Source organism: Apium graveolens, chromosome 2, assembly GCF_009905375.1.
Source record: "Apium graveolens cultivar Ventura chromosome 2, ASM990537v1, whole genome shotgun sequence".
NCBI lineage: Eukaryota > Viridiplantae > Streptophyta > Magnoliopsida > Apiales > Apiaceae > Apium > Apium graveolens.
Genome location: NC_133648.1, coordinates 270,433,530 through 270,454,527, shown reverse-complemented (window position 1 = coordinate 270,454,527; position 20,998 = coordinate 270,433,530). Strand labels below are relative to the sequence as shown.

The 20,998-nt window shown below is 33.6% G+C and overlaps 1 protein-coding gene across 2 annotated transcripts; it reads right to left on the bottom strand.

The window, feature by feature from the left end:
- Positions 1 to 107: 107 nt before the first annotated feature.
- LOC141708472 (phosphatidylinositol/phosphatidylcholine transfer protein SFH13-like) lies at positions 108 to 5,866 on the bottom strand. 2 transcript variants are annotated; one of them, XM_074512127.1, is made up of 15 exons: positions 5,615 to 5,866; positions 4,719 to 4,814; positions 4,317 to 4,620; positions 3,745 to 3,844; positions 3,038 to 3,304; positions 2,645 to 2,722; positions 2,459 to 2,563; positions 2,321 to 2,370; positions 2,144 to 2,243; positions 1,940 to 2,038; positions 1,732 to 1,836; positions 1,460 to 1,577; positions 735 to 1,120; positions 589 to 663; positions 108 to 412 (listed from the first exon to the last, which is right to left on the bottom strand). In XM_074512127.1, the coding sequence occupies exons 2-15, from the start codon at positions 4,723 to 4,725 to the stop codon at positions 392 to 394; spliced, it is 1,815 nt and encodes a 604-aa protein (XP_074368228.1). In that variant the 5' UTR covers positions 4,726 to 4,814; positions 5,615 to 5,866; the 3' UTR covers positions 108 to 391. The 2 variants fall into 2 exon arrangements, with proteins under 2 accessions (XP_074368228.1, XP_074368227.1); XM_074512126.1 differs by having other exon boundaries at positions 4,719 to 4,809.
- Positions 5,867 to 20,998: the final 15,132 nt, after the last annotated feature.

Below are 20,998 nucleotides of genomic sequence, written 5' to 3'. Positions count from 1 at the left end.
CTCTCCTTCAATTTCCTTATTCTTGGACAAGTCATTTACTCCGTTAAACAGTTGAATGTAATGATTTTTTGCTTATATGAGCGACATTGACTTAAAAGGAGTAAACAAGACACAATGGTACCACAATGTATAACTATGCATTAAGCGTTTCTTCTCCAGTCTCATATTTGAGCAGGGAAAAACTCGGAGAACTATTTAAATGTACCATTTACTCAATGTACAGCATGAACACTAAAAAAGAGTAGAAATCAGCTCTTCTGGAATTGTTCTTCCCTCTATGTACTACCCGGCCACAAATTGTAAGCCTATGAAGTTAATTCTCTGTTAAATTCACCTTTGAAGGTATATAACTATGCACCCATAGCTTGTTCCTATTTCAACTCTCCAAATATCAACACCACAGCCGTCGATTCTGCAACAAGAGATAATGGATCATTACAGGTTGACCAATAGAGTAACAGTAAGAGATGCATGATAGATGAATGCTACTACAATCTCTGATAAGACTCAGCATGTGGTACCTAAACATTTAAAAACAATTGGCCAGGGGTACATTTATATGATTCACAAAGAAGTTTTAGAACATACCCTGAACTTGGATTCCTGCAGATTATCCATTAATTTGGATATTTCAAGTTGCTTCATCACTGTGGCATGTAATACCTGTAAGAAAAGGAACTAAGGTCAACAAACGAAAAGCTTCTGACCAGTGTCAGCAAATTAATGTGGCTTACTTTCTTAGTTTTGTCAAGGTCGAATTCCACAGACTTGATCCTCTCCAAAGAATGCAGAAGCATTTGGTCCTTCTCTTTAGGAATTTGAGCAGGTTTGTTCTTCAGTTCTTCAAGGATCTGCTCTACTTTCTGAAGACGTTCCACGCAAGGATGAATATGGTCTTCTTCAGTGACAGTTTCGGTGCCACTTGGTGAATGCATGTCAGAATTATGTTCAATAACGTTAGATGGATGCACATCAGTCCTCCTCCTAGATTCGAGGGGCAAACTCCGAAAAATTGCGAATAGTCTAACTACAATATATATTAAAACTTTTGCCGCACACCGAAAACTTCTTTTCACCACCTTTTCCTGGATGATGTCCAACCATTGAATAACCAAAGTACCTGTAACAGAAAAATCAGTTCTTGCATCTAATTATCTAGATCAGATCTTTGTATATTTGGAATATCTGGAATATACTATTGACTTGATACTAGGCAGTGATTAGTTAGCATTCAAATTCTTTTATCCCAAAATAGCAATGAAGTGGAAACTTGTAAAGATAAGAAGATGATTTACAGCATCACTAAACATTTTAAGTACTCTCAGCTACATATCAAAATATCGAAGCAAAGTAATTATGTAATCTCTCCAAACAGCAAAGAAAATAAAAGTGGGTTCCGACCAGAAGAAGTGCACAAAACACTGCAGAACTAGATCATAACATATATGCTTGCAAGTACCTTGATTGCAAGAAAGGTCCTTGGAATTTTCCAGTACTTGTTTGGTGTCATTATCATTATCATCCTGAGTGAAATGATCTTCACAACTGTAGTAGACAGTTGAATCTGATGCCCCTGCCTGTATTTCAAATTTGCATCACAGAGATAGAAGTAAATCAATTACTGTATAACCATATAACAGCAGAGTTTATTCATTTCTTTTCATTTATGTACTGAACATACAAAGACAAAATGTGTCACAAAATTTTTTAGATTGTAATCAAGTAACTCACACTTCTGTGAAGAAATGCTGATCTTGATATTGTACAACTATCTTGTGTAATTAACGAGGATGGATCATCAATCTCTGCTTCTATTGTTGATCCATCATTATTGCCCTGTTGAAACAAAATATATCAGATTATATAAAGGATCCGATTTCTTATGACACATCGATACAACAGAAATCAGATACACCATACAAATATTTTAGCAACTTGCCTGTAATGTACGCATCTGAATATAAGAAACAAGTTTTTGTTGGTCACTTGATTCTCTGCTCATTTGTCTCACAAATGTAGTTTCTGCATGATGCACTAGCTGAAAATTGGAAAAAACAATTGAAGTTAGAACCATCTCTCTACAACTCAACTTGGATCGTAGACAAAAAATTTCAGATATAAAAACATCAGGTGGAGATTTCACCTTCATTATCTGAGGGTCATTCCATGGACCACTGTTAGACCTAAGGCACCCTCCTTCGGCAGGACATGTGCAAGAGCCCCCCAAGAAATCCGGCAATTGACTGGAAGAAGTAAAATCAAATAATTAGTCGAGCTAAACCTAAATTAACATGGGAAGTCCAAGGACAAAGCAACAAACCTCGAGTCAACGTATTCAAGAAGTTTTCCCAAAGATTTAGGTTCAAGAACCTGAAAATAAAGATTTAAGACTTCAATTTAGCTAGTTTGACCGACGATCGAGAAGTTAATAAAGTAAAGAATAAACAAGTTTCTTTACATGAATCTTTGCAATGGTTTTTGGATCTAGAAACTTCATAGCAGCAGGCCAAAGCACCTTCTTAAAGGCACCACCAGCATTGACAACAAACATTCGGTGCAGAGTCTGGAGAAAAATAATGTAAAAAGAAATTAAGTGACAAAGTACTACTTTCTGATAACATTATATAAAAACTGAGATCGTCACCTCTGGGTAGTAGTTATTATCGATTCTAGCCATGGCTGACACAAGATTCGCCGCTGTTGGTGTAAGATTCTTAACACCCTGCATCAATAATAAACTACGATTACGTTTTTGAACCTATGGATCCGCATAGCATGGTCATTAATAAAGAAGACTATATATAAATGATCTACCAGTGAAATTAAATTCTTATATAAGTAACGCTACACTATTCCGTCTTAAGAGATCCATTTGGTAAAGTGGCAATAAATCATGAAATTTAAATGCTATGCCGGGCTTATTTTAAAGACAGGTACTAAAGCTCATTATTTAATAATAAACATTTTTCTAATGAATAAATATGTCAAGTAATGGTCACTGGGTTTAAAAAGAGACTGAGTTACAAGTTAAACTTACCAGGCCTTGCACATCTAATATTGTAGTTGTGGAACATATCTGTCTCTTTGCTGCAATTGAACAGGCAGGGAACTTCTCGTGTATTGCTCTCTCGAATTCTTGGACATGATATTTCAAGTAACGATCTTGTGTAGTGAAGCGCATAAGCCTGCTTGGGTGTGCTTTCCCAAGCCTTTCAATGTAAACAGGTCTTCCTTCTCTATCAACACCATGGTATCCTTGAGGGTAGTACTGCAAGACTTCTTCTAACTCTTTAAAATCAAAGTCCTAAATAAACAATATCCAAGGCTGATGATCAGTATGAGATAGCAAAAGATAGTTGATAAGCCTGTAGTCAATAACAGATCCATTCCGAGTATTAACAAATTTTAGATGATCGTGCTTCTAGAACTCTAACCTAGTGGATACCCCTCACTCTTAGTAACAAGAGGTTGCGTTCAAGTCTCAGTGGAGACAAATGTGTATATAATTATTTAAATTTCATATAGTTGACCTACCAAAAAAACAAACTGCAGATGTCAGAACATGTAGTGTGTTATTAGTATACTTAAAACTTTATTAATAGAGGCCGAAAGCTAATGGTGCTGCTAATACCGATTAGGGTAATCAGTAAGTCAGTTCCTTTGAGAGCTTTCAAAACAAGGAAATATAGAGCATCACGAATCTTTGGTTGCAGCAATCCAATACACAGTCAGTGAGATGATTACCTCCAGTATACTGTCAGTTCCATACTCATGCCTCCATTTTAGCATTTCTTCCCACATCTGAATTGTTTTCTCAAAATCAAAATCTCTAGCTTTCAAGAATCTACATTTCCAAATAAAAAATAAATTAATAATTAAGTGGGACAGTCGCCATTCGTCACAATCTGTGAAGTAGTTACCTCGAGATAGTTTTAAAACGCACTTACCAAAAAATTGAATAAGTTCTTTGATTAACTCATGTTACACTATAATATCCTCAACAAGATTCATACAAGATCTAATTTAAAATAGGGTTTTCAAACATGAGATGGAAAATATCTAAACAACATTTTGCTATAGAATTTTGACAATATTTAAGCTCTTTAACTATGGCTGGCTCGAACCCTGGTAACGAAGGACAAGGGATATCTGGTAGTCTAAGCCAGATTATCAATATTTACTTTTAGTGACAAAATTTAAGGATCTTAACGTATTGCATGTGTTCCTAACTGCTCATCCAGTTTCACATATCATCTTCACACAGCCAAATTAAATAATAACCTTTATAATAGAAATTTAAAAGGAAAAGAATAGACCTCAGCAGAGTATGATAGTCATCATGTCTAGCTGGCAATAAATCCTTGTCAATGAGTTTTTGACGCAATTCGTGGACTGCGCTCTCTTCCTTTGCATCACGTATGTCCTCTATGGAAACTGAAGGAACCCTGTAATCAATTTTTCTCTTCCCCCTCTTTTTTAAAGAATGTGTGAACTTGTTTGAAGCATTTAAAGCCTTCTTTTTAAAATTTCCAATTTTGGATCGCCGCCTTTCATCTTCTGAATTCTCAAAATCTGATCTTCTCTCTCGTGATTCGTCATAAATTTCGAGTCGTTCTATCCCTATTAGTTGGTGAACAAGTTAGAAACAGTTACTCACTTTCCCTGGTACAAGACACATAAAACAACTAGTATTGATTGATATAATATGCAATGCTTACCTGACATTTTTAGACAGGCACACGATAAAAAGACCTCCTTCAAATGCAAAACACATTAGTTCCTTGAAAGCCGCACAAAATTCATGTTGTTCTGCACTATCAAAACCACGAGAATGTAAGAAAGAATAATTTAGGTCTCCTATGAAAAAACAGATAGCAGGAGCATAATGATACAATCTACGGAAAACATATCACTATTAGCAACAGTGTGACAACTGATAATTCTTAGCTGAGAAGCAAAACTATGTTTGTTAATCCCGGACTCAAACAGTATCACCAATTTCACTAAAACGAACTAAGAAACTACGCTGAGTTAAGTCCTTTTGAACCAAGAAAGAATCTTCAACATAAACACACATCCATCTTTCATCTTCCTATCAATCAAATCCCAGCCGTAATATCAAACTATTCGAGCAAATCAACAGATTCAACAAAGTCAATAACTTGATCACATCTACAAACAAATTACCAACTACTCTAACCAATCACAGTAACCAAACATACAAAAACCCGAAAAACTCTATAACAACAAACAATCCACAACACGAAATGCTCTTTCGAAAACATCAACTTATAACCTAAAAACACACAAATTCACAAACTTTATCAAATATTCAACTCCTCCATACTCACAAACCAATCAAACTCTAATAATTTCAGCTAAACAGATCACACAAACCAAAAACAAACAAACAAAAAAGCAACTTTAAAACACACAAACACACATCAACCGACACTTTTTCAATGCATTAAAACACACACAAGTATAAAAATCAATAATGCTGAAACAAAATCACATCAGATCTCAAATTAAAAATCAAAATATTAATAAAAAACAAATAAAGTAAATCAGTGCCACGTAAAATTAAATAAGGAAATTAAATTCAATAACAAACCTAAATAAGACGATGTAGATCACAATGAACGGAGCTGGTTAATCGCCGGTAGGTGAAATTCACGATCACCGACGGAAATCGCAGCGAATTTGATCCGGTTATAATCGCGCTAAATATACGTACAAAAAATCTGTATGGAATAAATATAAATATATATGTAGATATTGGTGTTACGATAATATTAATAATATCTCTCTTTTTTCTGGGACGTTGATAAAATGAAATGAAGGTTCTAGTTTCCCTTTTGCTTATTTTGTTACCAAAACACTCTCTCTCTCCCTCTCTCAATCTCTCTCTCTCTCTCTCGCTGGCTTGTGTTTTGTTTTTTATCATCCCACGTGTCATTTTCGTGTTATTTGGAGTTAATTCTTTATTTGTTTTTATTTACAGTACGGTAAATCCGGACGAAAATAGTTAAAAATGATCCGATTCCTTCTGTGATCACAACAGAAAAAGTAAGGGCGGGGGCGTGGTAAAAAAACAGCTTTTTTAACTTTTTAGAGAATCTATTTTCTGACTGATGGGTTTTGGGTAAAAATGGGTTAGAGTTAGGTCGGAGGGGTGGGGTAAGTTTGGTATGACGTGGATGGTGAAGAGGGGGTCCACGTGGCAGGAGAATCCAAGGGGGGGTTTGTATTTTAATGAGGGAGAACATTAAATGTATAATTATGGGGGGTAATAATTAATGAAATGAGTAAAAAAACGTAGTAAGAATTGAAGGGTGATTATTCATGGTACAGATGAGTTTTGGAATAAATTGGGTCGCTATCCAAAATCAAAACCAAACAAACGGCTGGTGTACCTCATATACGAGAATGATTACGTATGTACGTGTGTTGGATATATTCGGTGTAGTATTGTTTTTGTGGTCTACTTAATTCAACATTTCTTTTGAGTTTGCATTAACAAATTCTTAGAGCATCTCCAAGGGAGAGCACCTGTTAGCAATAATATCTACGTGGCAACCCTAATTTTAAAAATATAGATAATATGTAAAAAAAACAGTATTCCAAGGGAGACACCTGTTAGGTAAAATTTTAGATGTCGAGAAAAAGGCACGCTACATTTGTTGAATGAATGGCTGTCATCTATATTTGAGTCACGTCATTTCCCTATACAATATTTCTTCAGCAACTTATTTTCCCTCCACTGTACACCTTCCCGCTAGAACATCTGGCTTCATCAAATATACATAATTAAGGTTTGGGATTTTAGAATTGAGTGTAGTTTTACAAAAAATTATATATATATATATAATAATTACATTTAATATATATATATATACTAATTTAATTTTATATTTTAACTTTATATAATATTAATTGTAAAAATTTAATATCAAAAAGCTGTAAAAAAATCATGTTAACCAATTTTATTAATTACTTACATAATTTTTTATTGTACATTTTGATATAAAAAACTATTAAAAATTACTTGGATAAAAAAATTAGTTAAATATTTTATAATATATATAAAAGTAATGTTTGTTAACTAATTTTTTTCATGATTTAAATATTATAATAACATCAGTAAATATTTTTATTTTATACATATATATATATTATTTCCACTTATATTAAGTTAAAAAAATTATTTTTTATTAATAATTTCTTATCAACCCTTTTTGATAAAACATAACTCTTAAAATTTAAAAATAATAATAAAAACTGTTTTTTGAATATAGCTAATCATTATAGCTAATACCACTGAAGCAGAATTCATTACAGGTTCATCAATTTTTACATAATATCTATTTTCTACTAATATAGCTAATGAATATAGCTACTCCCGTTGGAGATGCTCTTATGCTATACTTTTGCAACTCATTATTATGGATTTCCAAATTCCAGGTTATGTTCCTTCTTGTTACGTCAAATATGAAACCAACACTATTTTTAGTTTATCTGACATAAAAAAAAATATGATTTAAATTAAATTTTGATTTTTTTCCGCATTTCTAAATTTTTGATCAAATTAGGTAGCTATACAAGTTGGAGTTGATATATTTTAATTATACTATAACAAGTTTTTTATATGTTGAAACCGAATGTTCATGGAAATGTTGTGCATACAACTTTATAATGTAATATTACGGGTCAATAACACTCATTTCCTATTTCGATTTTACCTTATATAGATTAAAGTGATATGGTATTTTCTACATGTCAAAATTACTAATTTATCTCGTTTGTATTCAAATTAACTCAATTTTAACGGTAAATTTTATATAATATATATTATTAAAATTATATCAATAGAAATTATATCTAATTTACTCATCTATATTTCTCAGTTTCTCAAAATAATGAAGAAATAATTTTTAATTTTCAGTCAATTTTTCAAGTTTCTTTTTTTTCCTATTCTCCTTTCTCAGAATAGGTACCTATATCTAAAAATTAAATAAGATACATAAAATGAAATGAATAAAACGTATCTTCAATAAAATATCATGACCAAGTTAAATAAACAAATAAAGATAACGATAGCACTAGTAGTTTATAAGCCAAATTATGAAGAATCTAAGCCAAGTTATTAACCTTTTCCATGTGGTAAAAGAAAAACATTGAACCAATTGAAAGGTCAACTTGTGAATGCATATTTGTAACGTGATTCCCCATTTACACAATTAATTAACATATTTACGCGAGTCAATGCTTGGTGAAAGCTTTTGACAGTAGTTTATTCAGAGCTCTCTGTATAATCCTTGTAGAGTTGTTGTCTTCTTGACTCTTGTACCGTTGTTTTCTACCCCCGCATATTCAACTTGAAATTAAAATATTACTCCTATATGTACCATTACAATTATGCCAATAATTTTTTTTCTTCTACGACTACCACTACATTGCACCCAACATGTTCCCTAGATGTCCTAGTACCATAAAAATTGACGGTCATCACGGTCAATGTTAATAATTATTTTTTTTTTGTCAAAGAATGTTAATAATAATTTCAAATTATAATACACATATTGAATTGTTATCAAGTTCTTTGTTCCAAACAAATATAGGACCGAAACGAACCATCCTGGTCTTTATTTGTTGTACACTATAATTTCCATTATAATCGTGATACTTTCCATTAATTTTAAAAACGTAAGAGATAATAGAAATTGAGATAATGAAAAATGAGTCATCAAATTAAAAACAAAAAGTAATATTATATTATACCTGCTAAAAGCATACATGGTATAATTTGGTCGCCACATACTAAAGCATAGATAATATAGACTATATTTATTCATTTATTCTACTATTATTATATCCGAGATATATAATTGAAGTAAGGGGTTTGAGTACAATGGTTTGGTAGTCATGTGGGTTGCATGTGCTAAAATATAGTATAATATTAATTATATTATAAATATTACATTTTTTTATTTCATTTTGTAACAGGAAAAAATTATCGATTATCTTTTAAAAAATTTAGAGTACATGACTACTATAAAACATAAAAACGAGAAATAAATATAATGATAATAAATATATTTAAATTGAAATTGAAATTGAAATAGAAATAGAAATATAAATCTAATAAAATACATGATAGATTTTATTTATTTCATTTATACTATTATAATATTTAGTAATCTGTATAACAAACACAATAGGTAATTAATTGAGAAATTGAACTATAATGATATATTATTAAATAATATAAAATGATGTTAAAAGTGTTTTATATATATAATACAAGTAAAAATTATGTTAATAAAAAATATATATAAGTTATAATTAACAAATCATTTATTAATCAGCTTAAAATAGTATCTTTTTTTAAAAAAAATGAAATGTGAAATTTTGATTTAAATAGATAATTTTAATTTTTATCTTATTAAATTTAGATTGTATTTAGGGATAAATATTATATATGTTTTGTTTCATTTTGTGCAATAAGAAAATTACAGATTGACTTTTAAAACATAAAAATTAGGAAGAAATATAATAATAATAATAATAATAATAATAATAATAAACTATTATAATTCAAAATTGAAATAGAAATTTATTAAAATATATTTAAAAGTACTATGACAATTAGATATAAAGTATTTTTTTTTCAAAATCACTACATAAATATTCCCAATACTTATGTTAAAAATTAAATAAAAATCAACAAATATAATGTAAAATTATACAAAAAGTAGATATTTAAGAAAAATATAGTTGTAAATAAGTTTTAAGAAAAATAATTTCACTAATTAAATGAAAAAATTATTGTATGCACATAACAATGATACTAAGAGCTTGCAAGCTCACTTCGTTAAAAAGAAAATAATTATTCTCTTGGTCATATTTTCGAATCTCATAAATATGATAATTTATGATTATATCTCCTGAATGAGAGTCTCTCGCTTAAATGCGGTTTTTTTCGGTTCACTTGATTTGCAGACTATTGCGTGAGCCCGTAGAATTTAACCAGTACGCATCCAAAGAATAGTGGCGTCATGTTACTTACGATAAAAAATAAAATAATGATACTAAGAAAAAAAAATTAAAAAACTATAAATTTTGTTATTTTCAAAATTACAAAAGCACAAAAATATATCAAATTTATATTTTAAAATTATATATATATATTACTGTCAAAAAATTAAATAAAATAAAATTACAAAACTAGATCAACAAATATAGCAATTTTAAAAAAAAATATAAAAATGTAAAAATTATTTATAAATCACCCGTGCGACGAACGGAGATAGAGCTAGTGGTGGTGCATAAAACATATGTACCATAAACCGGCCTAGTGCAGTATTAGTAGACAGTATACATACAATTTAATAGAATTATTACTAGTGTTTTTAAGTAGAGTCCTGTCTCGTCCATCAGTATAAAAAGTGTATCAACGCCAAATCGTTTCTATGTGCTTCTGACACCTATACATATATATATAATATACAGGTATGTACGTTCTGCACCGGGGCTCAGATTTCAGAAAACGTATCCCCCGGCACGTGAAATCAGCCCCAGTTTTCCCGAATAAAATCATTTACTGAATTTTTTAATATAATTTTGCTTTTGCTTTTTTTTTTCTCTAAAGATTCTCTTTCAATTCAATATTCCTTTCTCTATTCCCTTCATTTTCATACCCTTTACTTTTTTTTTGAAATCTCAACAAATTTTATTCATTTCAAAACTTATCAAAAATAATAAGAAAAAATTAATATCAGAATTTACTGCATCCGCTTATATTCACTAATTTCTTCCTTTTTTCTGCTCACTATATATGTTTGTTGTATAAGACATGTTTGTACTTTAACAAGACTAACACAATTTATCAACCCTAAGTAAGTTGTATTATTATCTTAATCTGTATTTTGTATTTGTAACATTAAAGTCTGTAAAAATGACAAAGGAGCAGACTTGAGTCTTTTTCTATAAACAGTGTCAAGCCTAAATATTTTATCTGAAAGAAGATCAAGAAGATCATGCCTCAAAAGAATTATGAAGAAAATTGGAGTTGAATAAATATGTTTTAGAAAAAATATTCTAAGTCAAGATCTGTACATGTCACATATTTAGTATTATAGAGAAGTCATTCGAGAACTCCAGAATAACTTATAGAGAATTCAGGAAAACTTATAGAGAACTCAGAGATATCGACAAGCCAAATTGAAGACATGAAGATTGGAGATATCGACAAGTCATTTCTTCACTAGAGAACTCAGAGTTATCGACAAGTCAACATTCATTAGAGAACTCTGAGTTATAGATAAGTAAAATTCCACTAAAGAACTCAGAGATATCGATAAGTCAAAATTCACTAGAGAACTTTGAGATATCGACAAGTCAAAATTTGACTAGAGAACTCTGAGATATCGACAAGTTAAGAAGCCACTAGAAATCACAGAGATATCGATAAGTCAAAGTGAAGATATGAAGACTAGAGATCTCGATAAGCCACATTTTCTTATAGGGAACTGGGAGATCTCTACAAGTCAAATTAACTATAGAGTACTAGAGATCTCGATAAACCAATATAATTATCGAGATATCAAGTTCTCTATAGACCAAACTGGAGATCTCGAGGTAAAATCTCAAAGTACAAAATTGCATATCAATTCAATATCCAAGATTAACAATCAACAAACAATCCAACTAGCTGGATTGACAAGTCTACAAAAAGCAGCTTGAAAGATGTGCAAGATCAATGGTGAAGATTACCTAACAAAGAAAGATCAAAGTAAACACAGGATGCCAAGAATATGCTAAGCCAGAAATGGAAGATACACTTTTCCTAAAATGGAAATGACAAGTGACAGTTACTAAAGTTAATAGCATGTCATATTGTATACCGTGTAAACCAGCAGTTAACTGAATTATAAAGTTAACACATGTCCTTTAGTCAGTTGTAACAATTCAGATAGAAAATCTTGTAACTCTCTCAAGAAGAAGCTAATCACTTTATCAATAAAGAGCCTAGAAATTTTGTAACAAAACATTCTTAATTTTAATAGAAAATTAAGTGAGTTTTGAAGATCTGTGTTCCTTATTCTTGCAAGTTTAATTTCTACTCGAACACAGTTTCACTACAAGATTCAATTAACTTTGTTCAACCATAAAAGATTCAAGAAAAGCCTAAAAACAGTAAAACACATTCACCCCCCCCTCTGTGTGTAATTCATTACCTAACAAGTGGTATCAGAGCAAAATCTGAAAGTAGACATATTCAAGATCTTGGAAGAATGAATACACAGAAAATCAGTAGCATCAAAATTCCTACCTTTGACAAAGCTAACGACACTCTTTAGAAAAAGAAAATGTTGTTGTTTATCAGGATGGCCAATCCACTTTATATAAAGATTCTCAAAAATGGGCCCTTCACTCCTATGGTTAGAGTTGAGGAATCAACAGATAGTGATATGGTCATTCCAGCTCATTATGCTCCAAAAGACCTTTCTGAGTATACTGAGCCTGAAAAGGAGAAAGTTTCCCTCGATAGTGACTTGCAATTGATATTGATTGAGTCACTTGACAATGTGATGTACAACAACATTGTTAACTGTGACACTGCCAAGCAAATATGGGAAAAAATTTAAATACTCTGTAAGGGAACTAAGGAAGTTAGATCTAATCAAAGAAGGATACTAATTTCACAATATGAGGGTTTCATGGCCAAACCAAAAGAAAGTATAGCTGATGTGTTTGAAAGATTCAATAAGCTGATAAATGACTCGCAGCTCCATGACAAATACTATGGAGCTGAAGAAGTGAACTTAAAGTTCTTGATTACTCTCCCTGATCATTTGGAACAAAAAATCTCAGCAATTAGGGAAGGGAGAGACCTGAGCAGAATAACACTGGAAGTTGTATATGGAATTCTTAAAATATATGAACTAAAAAAGATTCAAAGGAAATTATTGAGATCTGGTCAAGAACATGTAGTAGATGGATCAAGTGCTTTAATTGTCAATGAAAGCCAACCATTTGATGATGAGACAAGATCTCAAACTCCAGTTGCCTCACCAAGTGAGCAAAGAACAAATGATTCACAGGAACAAGTCATTCTGGAGTTGGAAGAAGATGAGTTCTACACTCTTGATGAACTGGATGAGTTAGATCAGTCAATGGCCTATTTGGATAGAAAATTCTCTAATATTAGAGTAAAGAAGCCAAGATACTTCAAGGGAAAAGGACATACTTTTAACAAAGACAACAACTGAAAAGGAAAAGGGAAGTACACTTCTGACAACAAGAATGGTTACAAAACTGGATATGTTGACAGATCTAAGATAAGGTGCTTCAACTGTGATGAACTAGGTCATTTTTCTACGGAATGCAGGAAACCCAAGAAAGCAAAGAAAGACAAAGCTTATCTTAAACTGGAAGCAAAGTATGAAGCTCTTCTGAAGAAACAGCAAAGCAAAGCTTATATTACAAAGGAAAAAAGTTGGGATGACTCTGAAAATGATGAAGATGAAGAATTTGGAAATTATGCACTCATGGCCTTGGAGCAAGGAGAATTATCCTCATCTAAATCACATGTACCAACTCTCACCACCATTGATTTGAATGTGAGTCAATATAAGGAAATTGTTGAGAAGATGAGCACAGAAATGTTTTACATTCACACGAGCATGGTTGCTGCTAATGAAGAAGTTAGCAGACTGACAAAAATAAATGAGAAGCTTGAGAATGAAAAGCAAGAAACTGAATTCTTGTTGGTGGAGTTTGAAACTGTAAGACAAGAAAATGCATATCTGAAGAACAAGCTCAAGTGTGCAAGTGAAATTGAAGCAGTGCTAAGGGAGAAGCTGGAAAAGAATGAAGTTAAGTTGAAATCCTTCAAGAATGCATCTGAGTTAATTGGACAGTATCATGAGAAAAATAAGCCATGTGCAAACATTGTTATTGGTCTTGACTATGATGCCTTGAACAACAAAAAGAAAGATCTAGGTGACAAGAGAAAAGCAATAAAAAATGAAAATGTTCCAGTAATGCTAAAAAAGGTTGCATCACCTATGTTCAAGGCATGTGAAGTCAACTTCAGTGAAGAAGAATTGATTATCAAGCAAGAAATTGTTGATGAGGACAAAGAGAAGAAAACTGCAGAATCAACTCAATCTTTCAATACTGAAGAGAAGCTCATGAACAAACAAAGTCCCAAGACACTTGTTAAAGAAACCAAAACTGAAGATGCAAGAAAGAAAAAGGAAAATAGAAATGGAAAAACAGGGATAAATAAAAGCAACAATTTTACTTATGTTGCAGATGCTCCAAGAAAGAAATGTGAAAAATGTGGTTTTGTGAATCACCTAACTCGCCTTTGTAAAAAGGCAGTTAGCAAGCCAACTGAAGGAGCCTGCAAATACAATGAAGCAAATGCAAATGATCCCTACTCATTATGTGACAAGTTTGACTGTATTCCTTGCAATTTGAAAGTGATAAAAAATTGTCACAAACTGAGAGTAGACCTCAAAGAAACAATAATTGGGTCTACAATAGAAAGGGAACATGCTCAACAGTCAATGAACTCTATTTTATCTGAAACTACTCATTCTACTTCTGTTAAATCAGTTAACAAGAAGAAAGTACCCAACACTGCTTGGGTTGCTAAACACACTTAAAACTCATTATGTGCAGGGCAAAGTGAAGAAAGTCATCTGGATCATAGACAGTGGATGTTCCATGCATATGACAGGTGATAAAGCCTTGCTATCATAGTTTGAAGAGAAAGCTGGTCCTTTGGTGACCTTTGGAGATAACAACAAAGGATTCACAATGGGATATGGCAAGATTATTTCTGAAAATGTTGTCATTGATGATGTAGCACTGGTAGCTGGTCTTGAAGTGAATCTTCTCAGTGTTATCCAATTTGCAGACAAAGGCTTTGAAGTTTTATTCAACAAAGAAGAATGCACTTTTATTGCCAAGAAAACTGGTGAAGTTGCTCTGAAAGGAGCAAGGAAAGGGAGCTTATTTGTTGCAGACTTGGACTCAAAAAATAAGGATGGAATTTGTTGCTTCCACACCAAGGCATCAGAAGAACAAAGCAAGATATGGCATAAGAAGTTGTCTCACTTGAATTTCAAGGCAATCAACACCTTGGTCAAAAATGAGTTAGTAAGAGATATGCCTAAACTGGATTTGCTCAAGTTGAAGTTTGTGAAGCTTGTCAGAAAGGAAAAATTAAAAGATCAAGTCACAAGTCAAAAACTGTGAATTCTATAAGTGCACCATTGCAACTTATTCACATGGACTTGTTTGGGCCAGTAAATATCTTATCAATTTCAAGAAATAAATATGCACTTGTGATGGTGGATGATTTCTCAAGATACACTTGGGTAGAGTTCATGCACTCTAAAGATGAAACTCCACACATCATAATTGAGCACATCTAGAAGATAGAAAAACAGGCTGAAGATCACAATTGTGTAAAAAGAGTGAGAATTGATAATGGAACAGAATTCAGAAATGCAATATTGAGTGAATTCTGCAAAAGTAAAGGCATTGTTCAAGAATTCTCATATGCTAGAACACCTCAACAAAATGGAGTAGTTGAGAGAAAGAACAGAACATTAGTTGAAGCTGCTAGAACAATGTTGCAAGATGCCAAGTTGCCAACAAGTTTCTGGGAAGAGGCTGTTAACACTGCATGTTACACTTAGAACATATATCTCATTAACAGGGCACATGGAAAATCATCTTACTCAATCATGTCTAAAAGAAAGCCTATTATAAAGCATCTTCATGTGTTTGGAAGCAAGTGTTATATTTTGAAAGACAACTCTGAATATGTGGGAAAATTTGACTCAAAAGTCTTTGAAGCAATTTTTCTGGGATATTCTTTGGAAAGAACAGCCTACAAATTTTATGTGATAGATCAAAAGAAGATTATGGAAAGTACAGATGTGACTTTTGATGATGATAAGTGTCCAGGATTGGAATGCCTTGATGGAAATAAAGCTGAAGCCATTGTATTTGAAAACTTCAATATTGATAATGATTCTGATGGTGAAGATGAAGTTGATGCACAACAGATGACAAATGAAGAGTCTACTGAACAAGAAAATCATGGAAATGGAAGCTCATTTCAACCACCTGAATTTGATAGCACAAACTTAGGGGGAGAAAGATAAGAAGGATCTAGCAGTCATACCAATAATGAAGAAAATGATGAAGGCACAAGTCAACAAACTCATACAAGAAAGTGGGATAAAAGTCACTCTAGAGAAGCAATAATTGGTGATCCTACTGCTGGTGTGAGGACTAGAAGTGCAACTGCTAATGAGTGCCTACATGCATATTTTCTGTCTCAAGTAGAGCCTAAGAAAATTGATGAAGCTCTACTGGATCCTTATTGGATATCTGCCATGTAAGAAGACCTGAATCAGTTTGAAAGAAATAAAGTTTGGAAGTTAGTTCCTGCACCAAAGAATAGAAGCATTATTGGAACAAAATGGGTGTTCAGGAACAAAATAGATGAAAATGGCATAGTTACCAGAAACAAAGCAAGATTGGTTGCAAAAGGATACTCACAATAAGAAGGAATAGATTATGATGAAACTTTTTCTAGTATTTACTGTACATTCAACTTTAAAGTGTATCAAATGGATGTCAAGAGTGCCTTCCTGAATGGTGAGCTAGAAGAAGAAGTTTATGTGCAACAACCACCTGGTTTTGAAGATCAAGAATTTTCAAACTTTATGTACAAGTTACTTAAGGCTCTATATGGACTAAAGCAAGCACCTAGAGTTTGGTATGATACACTGTCAGAATTCCTACTGAAGCATGGTTTTACTAGAGGTACTATAGACAAGACTCTCTTCTACAAAAAACATGGGGAAGATATGATCCTAGTTCAGATCTATGTGGATGATATCATTTTTGGTTCTACAAATGAAAAGCTTTGTCAAAGATTCTCTAAGCTTCTACATAGTGAATATGAAATGAGTATGATGGGAGAATTGAGTTACTTTCTTGGACTTCAAGTCAGTCAAAGAAGTGATTGTATCTTCATCAGGCAAACTAAGTATGTCAAGGATTTATTGAAAAAGTTTGGTATGGTTGATTGTTCACCTGCATCTACACCTATGTCTATTACAACAAAGTTGGATGAAGATAAAAAGGGCAAGAGTGTAGATATCTCAAGCTATAGAGGGATGATTGGATCATTGCCTTACTTAACTACTAGTAGACCAGACATCATGTATGCAACATGCCTATTGATAAGTGGCATTTTATACCACTTAGAGCGTCTCATAACGGCTTGAATTGGTGTCTTGAACTCGAGTATTTAGTGTACTAGACGCGTTTTCGAGTGTTTTTGCATTTCAGGGTATAACTTGCTTAGATAGGTAGATTTCAACAAAATAAGCTTAAGGAAGTGCTTGGAGTCAGTCCCGGGTTGATGTGCGAAGAATTCAGCAAAAATAGAAGCAATATAATAATTTTTTCCAAAAGGGTTGCAGGCGCCCGCCTGATGAGAGCAGGCGACCGCCTGGTAGCAGGCGCCCGCCTGGAAGGAGAAGGCGGCCTCCTGGGTGTGGATTTTCAAAATTTGATTTTTAGAATTCGAGTTCTATTGGGCTTCTGTTAGCGCTGGTTCTTTTGGGCTATTATATAATCAATCTTGGAAGACGTTTTCGACAACAAGTAACAAGAAGCGAAGGCAAGAAGATCAAGAAGACCGTTTCAGTACGCAACAACGAAGAAGAGGAAGCATACGTTTATCTTATGATTCTTTTAATTCGTTGTGACAGTGGATGCTAGTTTTCTTTATGCTTTGAACCTTAATACTCTTGTGACGTACTTCATTATTTATTAAGTATTTTTATTAGTTTAGATCGTGTGTCTTTATCATGCTTTCATATGAACCCATGGTGACGATGAGTTCTATTATGGGCTAATCATAATTATGGGATCATAGTGGATTTACTATGGATTTATTTAGTTAATTGTTTAATACCTTGATACGTGGTGATTGTATGATATCTAGCATAGGTTGTGCTTATTCGTCTTATGTGCGTCGCGAACATGTAAGATAGCCTGTTAATCTCTTGTGAAGCGACAGTGAATCTTGAGATTTAGAACTTGTCATGTTAGCATAGGTTCATGTATTGTATGCATGATTAGTGGGTAACTCTAACCGTTTTACTTTCCCTGTGTAATCATAATGAATAACTTGCGCTTAAATCGTTATGTTGTCAAATTCTGTAGACATATAGGGTCTCAACATAATTGATGCCTATTCAACTTCTATCATAATTGTGGATGCTTGGTAGAATGGTATTCGTACAATGAAAGTTGGCTTCTATCAGTTTCGTGTTGTTCGATTAATATCATCACCATTACATGCTAAGGGTAATAACAATAAATATTGAATGAAGTAGTAATGAAGTTATGATTTCATGTGTGTTTAATACTGTTAATTTAAGTATTTAATTCTTGTAGTTAATATTAGTTAATCAACCTTAATTGTTATTGTCTTGACATTGAAGAGTAATCATACATTAGTGGGTAAGTGTTAATTAGATATAATTAATCAGAGTCTCTATGGGAACGAAGTAGAAATCATTCTATATTACTTGCGAACGCGTATACTTGCGTGAATTATTTTGCGCATGCTTTGTGCCTAACAAGTTTTTGGCTCCGCTTCCAGGGACTCGGTGTTAATTTGTTTAGTTTATGTACTTGCCATCAGTGGTCATTAGGACTCATTGATTAAGACTTGTTACTTACTACTCCCGGTTGTATTTCAGGTACTCTAGCGAGCGTTTATGCAAACACGTTCTCACAGTCGCAAGAGGAATCTGGATAAAGCTGAGGAGACAAATACAGCTCTTGACTTTCCGGGGAAGATAGTTTTTGAAGATTCAGATAAAGAGAGTGAAAAGAAAGAACATGTAATAATGGATGATCGTGTAGTTCAAGCTGATCCAGCTCTTATGGACTTTTCTCGGCCTAAAATTGATGACATTCAGTCAAGCATCATTCATCCGGCTATTCAGGCCAATACTTTTGAAATCAAGTCGGGCTCTATTCAGATGGTGCAGAATTATGTCTCTTTCGAAGGTGCTGCGACTGAAGATCCAACATGCATATCAGGAATTTTGTCGAGATCTGTAGTATTTTCAAATATAATGGTGTTACTGATGAGGCTATCAAGTTGAGGCTCTTCCCATTCTCTCTGAGGGACAAGGCTAAGGACTTGTTACATTCTTTACCAGCTGGGTCCATCACTACATGGGAAGATCTTGCGCAAAAGTTTCTGGTAAAGTTCTATCCAATGGCCAAGACTGTAGCTATGAGGAGTGCTCTTATTCAGTTTGCACAGCAACAAGGAGAATCTATGTGCGAAACTTGAGAGCGCTACAAGGAGATGTTGAGAAAGTGTCCACATCATGGTATTCCTGACTGGATGGTGATCGCTGGTTTCTACAATGGTTTAGGGGCCCAATCTAGGCCCATGCTCGATGCAGCTTCTGGAGGCGCCTTGTGGGCCAAAAGCTATACCGAGGCCTATAATCTCATGGAAACTATGGCTGCAAATGAGTATCAAAACCCGACTCAAAGGATGATGCCTGGGAAGGTAGCAGGTATTCTGGAAGTTGATGCAGCTATAACTATTGCAGCGCAACTTCAGGCGCTGTCTATGAAGGTTGATTCTTTAGCCAACTATGGAGTAAATCAAATAGCTAGTGTCTGTGAGCTTTGTGCAGGCTCTCATGCTACGGATCAGTGTTCTCATGTTAATGAATCTATTCAGTATATGAATAATTTTTAGAGATCGCAGCAGCCTGTGCCCGCTACTTATCATCCTAATAACAGGAATCATCCCAATTTCAGCTGGAGCAATAATCAAAATGTTATTCAGCAACCATATCAGCAAGCTGCAAGTAAACAGTTTAATCCACCTGGATTCCAGCAACCTCAGCAATTTGCTCAAAGGCAATCATATTCTCAACAAGGAGGTGCTGCTCCACCTTCTAGTGTTGATTTTGAGGAGTTAAAGCTGTTGTGCAAAAGTCATGCTGTTTCTATCAAGACCTTGGAAAATCAAATTGGACAAATAGCCAATGCATTGCTCAATCGTCAACCTGACACACTTTCCAGTGATACTGAAGTTCCAGGCAGGAAGGAAGCTAAAGAGCTAGTCAAAGCTGTCACCTTAAGGACTGGAAAAGTTGTCGATGCTGAAAAAGTAAAAGATGGAAAAGTTGAAGTTGTAGATGAAGAAGAAAAGCAAAAGGAGAAAGAGGGGGAACCAAGGAAGACTACTGTTGAACAAACTCTGTCTGAAGGTAATACAGGGGAGAAACAGCTCTATTCGCCACCACCTTTTCCTAAGCGATTACAAAAATAAAAGCTGGACAAGCAATTTGGTAAGTTTCTGGAGGTGTTCAAGAAACTTCACATCAACATACCTTTCGCTGAGGATCTAGAACAAATGCCTAGTTATGCAAAATTCATGAAAGGTATTCTTTCAAGGAAGGTGAAATTGGATGATCTTGATACCGTTGCTCTGACGAAAGAGTGCAGTGCCGTGCTGCAGCAAAAGTTACCTCCAAAGCTTAAGGATCCACGTAGCTTCACCATTCCCTGCACCATTGGCAAGTTGTCATTTGACAAGTGCCTTTGCAATTTGGGAGCAAGCATCAATCTGATGTCGTTGCCTATCTTCAAAAAGCTGAATTTGCCTGATCTGAAGCCCACCTACATGTCTCTACAATTGGCTGATCGTTCGATTACATACCCACGAGGCATCGTGGAGGACGTGCTAGTAAAAGTGGACAATCTCATCTTTCCTGCAGATTTTGTCATTCTGGATTTCAAGGAAGATAAGAAGATTCCCATAATCTTGGGAAGACCTTTCTTGGCTACAGGCCGTACCTTGATAGATTTACAAAAAGGTGAACTCACTATGAGGGTGCAGGATTAAGATGTG